Genomic DNA, 10,755 nt, shown 5'->3' on the forward strand with positions numbered 1-10,755 from the left:
ACCCCAGAACGGTTTGGGATGGACGGGACCATGAATCTCATCTTGTTCCACCCCCTCGGGATCCAGATGTGCAGGGGATGTGGGATGGGGGTGGGCGGATCCAGATGTTGCCCCTCCTCCGCACTACAACTCCCACAATGCTCCGCGCTTGGCTCCACCCGCACTACAACTCCCACAATGCCTCGCGCTCCCCGCCAACCGCCCCTCCGCATCTGGCGCATGCGCACAGCTCCATATGGCTCCAAGATGGCTGACACAGCGTCCGGCGGCTCCGGCACGGTAACGGCACCAAATCCCCGGGGCGCGGGGCCGTGAGGGCGGGGCCCGGGCGGGGCCGGGCGGGGCGGCAGCGCCCGATCCCTGCGGGGTGCGGAGGAGGCCCCGGCCAGGCCCCGGAGCGCGGAGGCGGTGGGTGGAGAGACGAAGGCGCTGATTGGCTGGAGGGCCTGCGGGGAGGCGGGGTTTGATTGGCTGAGGATGAGGTGCTTGGATTGGCTGGCGGGGAGCGGGGCGGGGCGTGAGGGGGCGGGTCCTTAAAGGGGCCGCGTCCCAAAAGTGTCAGGGGAGGTTCTATAAGGACAGGTGTGTACATCTATGTGTATATTCACATAAATATAAATATAAATATAAATATACACACACACGTGCCCATGTGGGTATGTGTGTATAGGATGCACGTGTGTGTGTGTACCCGTGTTCCTGCTCTGTGACCCTTCCCAATCCCTGCTCCCAGACCATTCCACCGGCTCCCACACCCTGTTCTCTGCCCCATCCCATCCCATCCCATCCCATCCCATCCCATCCCATCCCATGGATCACATCCACTGGATCCCATCCCATCCCATCCCATGAATCCCATCCCATCCCATAAATCCCATCCCATGGATCCCATCCCATGGATCCCATCCCATCCCACCCCATGGATCCCATCCCATCCCTCTCCCGTGTCCCTTCCAGCCACTCTGGGGCCGGCCCTGCTCTGTCACCTCTCCTGGCGGTACAAACACTCCTCTCCCCATCTCCTAACGCCCCATTCCCGGAATTCCAGCGGGCGGGCAGCAAGCAGGCGGGCACCCCTGCGGACAATTACCACCTGGCCCGGCGCCGGACGCTGCAGGTGGTGGTCAGCTCGCTGCTGACCGAGGCCGGCTTCGAGAGCGCCGAGAAAGCCGCGGTGGAGACGCTCACCGAGATGATCCAGAGCTGTGAGTGCCCCTGAGGGCTCATCCAGGGATTCCACCCCCCATTCCAGAGGGGTTTGATCCTGGTTTTGTTGTTAAGGGAGGTGTTAAAAGGAAGAGGGTTGGGTTGGTGGCTGGAGCACAGCGCTGATTTCTGTGGGTTTATCCCAGCTCAGAAATCCTTATTTTTTTTAACTCAGTGATTACTCATTAGGTGCTCCCAGGAGCTCCACATATCACTGGAATAAAGAGAAACAACGAAATTCCAGATATTTCCTTCGTGAAGTCCCTCTTGGAGCAGCTCTGCTCCTTCCCCTGTGGGTGTTGATGAAAACCTCACTTCCAGATTGTTTTAAAAGCAAGAAATTATAATTTCTGGGCTTATTTTTCATGTTTTAGATGCGGATTTGCCTTTTGCCTCAGTGGCAAACACTGATTCTTTACTCCTTAGCATCCCCACGCTTTAATTTTAAACCCCACATCCTGCAAAATGCTCCATTCCAGGGGCTGTTTTTCATTCCTTGTTAAATTTGTTCAAAATTCCCATCCCTGTATCTGACAGAGCCATGGCCAATGTGAAAATGAAATCCGTGGTGGTTTTATCCCACAGATATTTCGGAAATTGGGAGGAGTGCCAAGTCCTACTGCGAGCACACGGCCAGGACCCAGCCCACACTCTCGGACATCGTGGTGACCCTTGTGGAAATGGGTCAGCAGCTCCCTCTTCCTGCTCTTTCCACCTTTGGGTTAGGAAATCTGCCCCCAAAATCTGGGATTTGGGCTTTGCCCGCTGCTGTGGGCATGCACAGTTCATGGTTTTCCATGGTCCTTCCCATTATCTGCTCCCAGACCCTTCCCAGTTCAGAATCCCTGGCCCATCCCATTCTTCTTTTATCTGGAAAAATTCTGGGGAGAGGGGAGTTTTGACAGGATGAACTCCTGGAGCGATTCCTGTTCTCCTCCTTTGTGTTCCAGGATTCAACGTGGAAACTCTTCCCGCCTATGCCAAGCGTTCCCAGAGGATGGTGATCACTGCCCGTACGTGGGGAGCCTCTCCTGCTGTGCTGGGAGTCACTGGAATTCCTCTCTGCTGCCTTTCAGAGAGCTCCTGATGAGCTTTCTGTGGGATAATCCCAGGAATTCCAGGAATTGGGGGCTCCTGTAGTGGCACCACCGGAGGTGAAGGGACCTCGGTCACTCGGGAGAAGCCTCAGGGTGGTTTTGTTTGCAGGACAGGGGGGGTCAAAGGATCCTTTTCCCCTCTGGGATGCCAATCCCAAGGTCATGGGATGTGCTCCGTGCCTTGGATGGGGTCAGGGAAGGGGTCACAGCTTTGGGTGGATGCTGGGCAGGAGGATTCCCACGTTTTCCCTGATTCCCACGTTTTCCCACTGCAGCTCCAGTGACAAACCAGCCCGTGACCCCCAAAGCCCTGACAGCTGGGCAGAACAAGCCCCATCCACCCCACATTCCCGGCCATTTCCCGGAGTTCCCAGATCCTCACACGTACATCAAGACCCCAGTGAGTGAAAACATTTTTATTCTGTTTGGGATCTGTTTGAATTCCAGGAGTGGGATGGTTTTATTGCAGTTCTGCTGCCATTTATCCAAAATATTCCTCCTGGCTTAATGCTTTCCTTCTTCGTGGATTTTGGACATCCCTTGCCATTCAGAAATCAGCCAGAATCCCTGGATTTCTGTCTGATTTTTGTGCTGGTTGGGATCTGTTTGAAGTCCAGGAGTGGTGTTGCTTTACTGCAGTGCTGGTGCTATTTATCCAAATATTTATCCAAATTATTGTTTTTCCTGGCTTTGAATATTCCTTGTTTGTGGATTGTGGACATCCATTGGGATGGGATCCTTCCCATTACCTGCTCCCAGACTCTTCCCAGTTCAGGATCCCTGGTCCTTCCCATTATCCACTCCTTGCCCTATCCCATTACCTGCCTCCAGAGCATTCCCAGTTTGGGATCCGTTGTCCCTCTCAGCGCAGAATCCCTGGATTTCTGCCTGCTGGACACCCGTGGATCCTGAAGAGCAGAGCCTGCAGCTCCTCCACCCCTGTGAAGTGTGGAAGTGGAGCTGCTCCATCCCTCTCCTTCCCTTCCAGACCTACCGGGAGCCGGTGTCCGACTACCAGGTGCTGCGGGAAAAGGCGGCTTCCCAGCGGAGGGACGTGGAAAGGGCCCTCACACGCTTCATGGCCAAGACAGGAGAGACCCAGAGCCTCTTCAAGGATGATGTCAGCACATTCCCACGTCAGTGATTTTCATTTTGCATCCCTTTAGGGTTTGGGGAGCTAAAATGGGGAGGAAAAGCAGAAAGCAGCTCCTCAACTCCCCAAGGCTCCCTTTTTTTTCTCCTGATGGAGAAAGCCTAAATCCAAATCTCATCCCAATGCTGGCTCCACCCCTGTGACCTCACCAAGGAATTTCTTCTCCCTGACATTTGCCTGCTGCTGGAAATTTTCCTGTCTCTCTGTGTGATGAGAATTCCCACTTTCCCAAGGCTTGCTGGCAGCACAGCTTCATTTAAGGGGAACCCAACTTCCCAGATAATTGGGATTTTGCGGTGGAGCTCAGGAAGGAATTTCTGTGTTGGAACATTGCTGTGTGTCCTTGGCTGGAAACGTAGAGAGATTCAGAAAATTGGGAAGTAGAGATCTTTGAGGGATCAGGATTTCCTTCCTGACCCTTGGGAACAGCAGGAAATGCATCCAAACCCAGAACCAGCGAATTGTTTGATCTCCATAACTTTGTCCTTAATTTCTGAGGGAGGGGATTTCTCCCAGCTTCCTGACTGTGTCTCCTCTTTTCCCTGATCCCAGTGATTGCTGCCAGGCCTTTCACTGTGCCCTACCTGACAGCTCTGCTCCCCTCCGAGCTGGAAATGCAGCAGATGGAGGAGACGGATTCCTCGGAGCAGGACGAGCAGACGGACACCGAGAACCTCCCGCTGCACATGAGCACGGTAGGGCCACCCTGGGGGGCTCCTGGGGGCCATTCCTGCAGCTTGGAATGCTGGCTCTGCCTCCTGGGAAATGGGAAATGGAGCTGAACATTGTCCTGCTTCTTCAGCTCCCTGCAGAGTTCAGTGCAGAACGAGGCTGGAGCGGGAGCTTTCAGTAAATCCTGAATTTCAGTGGCAGGGAAGAGGCTTCTCCTTGGATCCCACAGTTTCCCAAGGGATTTTCCTGTCTTAGAAACCAGGAGGCCTGGCCTTCAGTGCAGCTCCTTGTGTGCTTGGCTGCTGATTATCCCTCCTGCCCACAGGTTCTGGGGTTTGAACTCGGAATCCTGGAATGATTTGGGGTGGGAGGGACCATAAAATTCTTGTCCCATGGGCAGAGACACCTTCCCCTATCCCAGCTTGTTCCAGCCCAGCCTCAGACACTTCCAGGGATGGAGCAGCCACGGATTCTGTGGGCAGAAGGATTTCTAAGCCTGACTTTTGTTTTTTTCTTGTTGTTTTTGGCTGTGCCAGGACGATGCAGGACCTGAGAAGGAGAACACCTCAGTGCTGCAGCAGAACAGCTCCCTGGCAGGCAGCAGGAACGGGGAGGAGAACGTGATCGACAATCCCTACCTGCGGCCCGTGAAGAAACCCAAAATCCGCAGGAAGAAGTGAGGGGGGGACCTGAAATTCCTTTGGCTGCTCCGAGTAACGCACAGGGGGGTCAGGAGAGGCAGTCCAGCTGAGGATGGAGCTCTCTGCATGGTGAACTCTGCTCCCACCCTGCCTTCCCGTGCTCCCTCTTCCCTCTGCTCACTGCAGCGCTCCAGGAAAACTGCCTGGGAATTGTCTGGGGGACTTTGGTTTCCATTCTGGGGAGGATTTCTTTTCTGAAGAGCTGAGGGACCCAGGGCTGGGAGGGACACAGGATTTGGATTTGGATACAGGAGCTGAGGGACACAGGGTTGGATTTGGATTTGGATTTGGAGGACACAAGGATTTTCCTGCTCCCACTTCCCAGCAGAACACATTGGTGTGTTGGTGCCTGGCAGGCTGGAAAAAGAACTTCCATCCACCCTTAAATCCTAGGAATGTGTATTAGCAAAGAAACCTCCCAGGGAGGTCCCTCCTTTCGCATTCTTGGCAGGTAAAAGCAAACAAACCTTTTCTTTTATAACCTGAAGGTTGTTTTTGGTGTGCTGGTAATGGAGTGAAGTGCAAATCCAGAGCTCCAAGGACATTTCATCCCCATTTTGCAGCTGCTCTGAGGACTCCAAACCTTCCAAGTGTGGTGGTGTCACCCCTGAGATGATTTTCCTGTCACAGCTGCTTCGGGCTCCTTTGCAGTTCATTGTTGTTTTCCACACAGCTCAAATCCTTGGAGAGTTCCCTCCTTCCCCAGTTGCTTTGGAAGCTGGAAAATGGAACAAAGCTGCACTGACGGCAGCAGTGCTTTTATCACCAAAAGTTGGGTTTTTTCCCTGCTGTATTTTTATTTTTATCACCAAAAGTTGGGATTTTTCCCTGCTTTATTTCTGCTTTTATCACCAAAAGTTGGGTTTTTTTTCCCTGCTTTATTTCACCCCTTTATTCCCTTTATTTTTATGCCAGAGTTGTCATTATTGGCTGGTTCTGGAGGGCTGTGCTTTCATCTTCCTTCAGCGTTTTCTTACCCAAAATCTGGGTTATTATCCAAGAGAAAAGGCTCCTGTGGTTTGATCCAGTCTCCCAAGAATTCCAAGTTCACCTCCATGCAGTTAAAAGAATCCTCCCTCTCCCCCCCATCACCCAGGGAGGTTGAAAATAAAAACAAGTTATTTTTTTTTTCAATGATCTCCTGCCAAAAAAATCTGAAATTAAATCTCAAAAAACCCCCTCTGTGTGTGCCACTGTCACTTCTGCTGGTGCCTTGCTTGTACAGAATGACAAATGTACAGACACACCCTGTATATGTTTGTATATATCCAAAAAGTTTTATCTTTTTTTAACTTTTTTTTTTTTCTTTTTGCAAGGAGAAAAATCCCTTGCTGGGTAGGGGAAAAAAAAAATAAAGTGGAATGAAAATTGTAGTTTTTATGTTCATAATAAAAGAAATTTTATCTCCTATGAGCAAAACAGAGTCCTTCACGTTTCAGGAGTGGGAAAATGCCTCACACATCACTTTTTTTTCTGGTTAGAAAGAATTAGGTGGAGGTGAACCACAGTATCAGCCAGGAATACAAAAATAAAGCTTTAAACAGCATAAAAACTCCAATTTTTAGGACAAGAAAAATTCCAAGGAGCCAAATCTTGCTTCAAAACCTTGGACCAAAAAGGGACAGTTGTGACACAAAAAGTCATGCTGGGAGCAGCTGGGAGAGCTCCTGAAAATTGAAATTGGACAAATAAATTTTGTTTTATTAAATTAGTTTTATGGCTAAAACTGGGCTGCAGGTTAAATTGGCTAGATAAACAGGTTTAAAAAAAAGCAGAAAATTGGAAGAGGAGTAGAGCTGGAATGACAGCCAGAGGGATTTTGTCTCTCCAAGCTCTCTCTGGGATTGGGATCAGACACATCCATGTGTGGGAGGGTTTGGAAACACAGAAATCAAAGGTCTGAGGGGGAAACAGCTGCCACAACAGCAGGAACTTTCTGTTTCAGGCCGCGGTTATTTTTGTGGCCAGATTCTCACTTCAAGTACTTTATTGTTGTTGTTCTGCAATTGAGAATATTTTTGTTTCAGCGGGGAAAGAGCCAAAATGCAAAAATGCACCTGGTGAGGCCTGGCTGGGACAGGCCTTCCCCTCAGGCTGTTATTTTGGGCACAAAGACATTAAAAACTCTCTGAGGGTACAAAAACCACCTCAATATTCCTCCTTTTTCCTCAGGTTTGTGGAGGAACCCCCTGGGCTGGCCTGGATGTGAGGGGAAAACGGGGGGCGAGCTCCAGGAAAAGCTGAGGGGAAAATGGGAACGCTCATTCCCGGCGCTGGGGAAATGGAGGAGCTGCCCTTTGGCTGTGCCTGTTTGGCTCCTTGCCTTCCTCAGGAAGGGCTGGATTTTGAGGGAAAAGTGAGGAAATCCATGGAAAAAGGGGGATGAGTTGAGTGGGGAGCTGGGGTTGTGGTTTTCAAGCCCCTCAGGCACTCGCTCCCCATCCAAAGGGATCATGGAGAGATTTGTTTTCCTGTGGGATCAAGGAGAAGTTCGATTTTTATTTATTTTTTTTTTTTCCCAGCAGGATTTGGGAGAGATTTGTGAGGTGAAAAGCTGGAAAATTCATGGGTTGAGATGATTTAATAGGGAAAGCAAAGGAAAACAAAGAGTTTAATCCCTGCTTTCCACAGGCAGGCGCCTCCAGGAGAGCAAGGCCTCATCCAAGGCCTTCAGCATGGAATTTATCACGGAATGACTGGAAAATCATGGAGCGGAACCTGTGACTTGTCCAAATATCACCCAATTCCTCCCTTTCCCCCTCATTTTATACCCCAACCATGATCTGGAATATCTTTTGTGTCTGTTTGTGTGTCCCTCACAACTTCCCAACTTCTCCCCCAGGAAAAGCAGCGACAACCAAAAAAATACCCCAGCGTTAACCAAAATATCCCAATGTTAACCAAAATATTCCAATGTTAATCAAAATATCCCAACATTAACCAAAATATCCCAATATTATTAACCTTGAGTTCAGCACAAATCCAAAACACAGCCCTACTCCAAACTCTGGGAAGGAAATGCCTGGGTTTGAAAAGATTTTATTTGGATATTACTTTATTTTATTAGTTTATTAGGATTTTTTCAACTTATTGTACTTTAATTCTGATTTTATTTCAGTTCATTAGTTTATATTTCATCTTCAATACATTTATTTCAATACATTAAATACATAATATCTTCAATACACTTAAAATACATTAAAATAGTTTAAAACATCTTCAAACTACTTTAAAACAAATCCTAGAGTTAACTTTCTTCTGAAGTGCCTGGAATGGGGCTGGTTTTGTACTTGTACTGAGCATGGGGTTGAGAATATTGAGCTGTTTTTACTACAGCTGAGCAGAATGCATTTAAAACATTTAAAATATTTGATTTATTAAACCTGGTGGTACAGGTGTCTCCAGATGAAGGAGGTTGTGGCTCTTCAGCTCTGGTACAACTTCAGGTAGGCCTCTCTGCCCTGATTTTTCCGGAAATTTTTATCCACAGTCATCTAAAAAAAAAACCCCCAAATTTTCATTAATAACAACGAAAATGCTCCAGAAAATGAAGGGGTGAGACCTAAATCTGTGCTTTAAATGAGATTTTCTTTCCAGCAGAGCCACATGAGACAGTGGAGGCCCCACTTTGCTCCCTTTGGGGGTGGAAAATTACAGAGGAAATTTCTGAATAAAGGGTTTGAAGGGTTTTACAAACAGGCATTTTCTGAGAGAAAATCACTTAGTATATCATGCCCAGAGCAGGGAAAGATACCAAAAAATCATGGAAAATGTGAAGGAAAAAGGAAATTTCCTCTCCCAGGAGCACCAGAGGACAACAGAACAGTGAAAATGGGAAATAAAAAAGAAATTTATTTCTCTCAGAAGCACTGAGGCAGGAAAGGAAAACAAAACAATGAAAATATGAAGTGAAAAGGAAATTTCCTGTCTCAGATGCTTTGAGGCAGGAATAACATCCCCTCATCCCCATCCTTACCTTCTGGACCTGAATCTTCACCATCCTCCGGGGTAGTGCTGGCACTGCAGCCCAATCTGGAGCCCCAAACTTCATCGGCCAAGTGACTTTTCTGCCTATAGGCTGATCTATGTTGTAATTTCCAGGCCTGAAGGAAACAGGCAGCAGATATCTCAATTTTTGCAGCTGGTTTTGGAGTTTGTGATTCCAGAATTTATCTCTGTGGTCATCGAAAATGCAATTATTCCTTAATAGCAACAATAATGCCTCAGAAAAAGAAGATGTGAGACAGCATCGAGAACCTCGGCCTTTGAACCAGTTTTTGTTTCCAGCAGGGAAAGATCCATGGGAATTCCATGCTGTGGTGTCTCAGTCATTGTTCTAAGCTAAAGCCTAAAGCAGGGTGAGCTTTTTGGAGATAAAGAACTTCTTTTTGGAGATAAAAAACTTATTTTTGGAGGTCAGAAGCTTTACAGGGAACTTCATCCCCATCTCCCACTTGTGCATCTCTCCCTGCCAGGACTCCTGCTCATTGTGAGAAAAAGATTTAAATTACCCAGGGAAAAAATCCTTATCCAGAAGCCTGGTTGGGAACCGTGGGCTGCTGGAGGAAAAGGGAACGCGGGCAGGCTGGCACCTCCTCTCTTCCCCCAGGAAGGGCTGGTACGCAGCAGGGCCAGGCGTCACCGTCTGCAGGGACAAAAACCCCTCAGGATGGAGCATTTCATGCCAAAAATTCCCACATTCTCAGAGCAGCAGCCAGGTGGGCGTCACTGCCTTGCTGGGGGAATATTTTGGCCTCTTTTCCCCGCTTTTTTGGTCCTCTCCTTACCTGAGTCTTCCACTGGAAGCGCGGGGCTGTCCTGGCTCCCATCACGTACCCCCTGCTGCTCATGGGTCGGGTGCTTATGGAAGATTTGAGGATGTTTGACTGGAGTTTGAAAGCCAAAACGATTTATTGACATTTTTAAGGCCCCCGTTTGCTGGGCAGGATTATCTGAGCAGCAAATGTTATTCCTAATAATTCCCTTAATTCCTCACTATTGCAGAGCCTCGGGTGGGAAAGGAGATAATTCCTTTTTCCAGGTGGATGTGGGACATCCTGCAGTGGGTTTGCAGGGCAGGTGTGGCCCTATCACTCCTGTGCCTTTCTCTAAAGGAGCCCCGAGATGAAAGAACAGCTCACCTCTGGCCCCAGGTAACAGCCTGGCCCCAGGAAAGGGCTTCCCCGCATCCCTGGCATCTCGATTCCCAGCCTGTCTGGGGCATAGTAGTAGGGGAACATTTTCCGGTCTTGGGTTGTCCCAAAGGAGATGTGCTTGTCCACAGCTGGGGGACAGGCACAGGGAAATGCCACCGGTGGGATAAACGAGAAAGAAAGACAGAAAAGAGAGAAAAGAGTGACCATGTGCTGCTCTCTGCATTCATCTCCCAGGTGGGAACCTCCCTCAGCCCTGGATATTTGGGAGGGCTCTGCCTGTCCAAAGCCACAAAGGGCTGATTTTCCCCAGCCCGAGCAGGGAATTGGGATCTGAGATCGCTGGGGAAGCTGATGCTGCTGGGGAGGTGAAGGAGAAGGAAACACAGCCCCCCTGGGTGCCCCCACCTCAGCCAGCTCTCACCTTTTGGGTTGTGCCCCGCTGCCATCCTGCCCTGCCAGAGCTTCCTGGGATGGGAACTGCGTGCTCAGTTGCTACAGCCACGGAGCAGGGGGATGGAAGCACGGGCAGGGGGCTGGGAAAAGCCGAGGATTTGGCATTTCCCTGTGGAATGTGCTGGGCTGGCCTCGGGGAGCAGCCTGAGGTTGTGATGTCGTAGACTTGAGGATGTGACAGCAGTTCCCTGGAGATGTGGCAACAGTTCCCTGGAGATGGGACAACAGTTCCTCTTTTGGTTTCCAAGTGGCTGCCAGGGCACGGCAGGAAAAAATCCCTGGCTGGGATGAAGTCCAAACCCTTCCCCGAGCAAAAG

The 10,755-nt window shown here is 49.5% G+C and overlaps 2 protein-coding genes across 4 annotated transcripts; one reads left to right on the forward strand and one right to left on the reverse strand.

Moving 5' to 3' along the window:
* Window positions 1-172: 172 nt before the first annotated feature.
* Window positions 173-6,248, forward strand: TAF8 (TATA-box binding protein associated factor 8). The gene is made up of 8 exons (XM_023942223.2): window positions 173-279; window positions 1,049-1,205; window positions 1,792-1,890; window positions 2,157-2,219; window positions 2,579-2,703; window positions 3,292-3,439; window positions 4,009-4,151; window positions 4,665-6,248. The coding sequence occupies exons 1-8, from the start codon at window positions 178-180 to the stop codon at window positions 4,806-4,808; spliced, it is 981 nt and encodes a 326-aa protein (XP_023797991.2). The 5' UTR covers window positions 173-177; the 3' UTR covers window positions 4,809-6,248.
* Window positions 2,705-10,727, reverse strand: CIMAP3 (ciliary microtubule associated protein 3). 3 transcript variants are annotated; one of them, XM_086861609.1, is made up of 7 exons: window positions 10,407-10,727; window positions 9,971-10,113; window positions 9,617-9,715; window positions 9,341-9,474; window positions 8,806-8,932; window positions 8,213-8,323; window positions 2,705-5,570 (listed from the first exon to the last, which is right to left on the reverse strand). In XM_086861609.1, exons 1-6 carry the CDS (start codon window positions 10,429-10,431, stop codon window positions 8,255-8,257), a joined length of 597 nt encoding a protein of 198 aa, XP_086717735.1. In that variant the 5' UTR covers window positions 10,432-10,727; the 3' UTR covers window positions 2,705-5,570; window positions 8,213-8,254. The 3 variants fall into 3 exon arrangements, with proteins under 3 accessions (XP_086717735.1, XP_086717736.1, XP_086717737.1); XM_086861610.1 differs by having other exon boundaries at window positions 2,705-5,565; window positions 10,407-10,717; XM_086861611.1 differs by having other exon boundaries at window positions 9,617-9,689; window positions 10,407-10,711.
* Window positions 10,728-10,755: the final 28 nt, after the last annotated feature.

Source organism: Cyanistes caeruleus, chromosome 24 (genome assembly GCF_971803275.1).
Source record: "Cyanistes caeruleus chromosome 24, bCyaCae1.hap1.1, whole genome shotgun sequence".
In the NCBI taxonomy this organism is placed as follows: Eukaryota; Metazoa; Chordata; class Aves; order Passeriformes; family Paridae; genus Cyanistes; species Cyanistes caeruleus.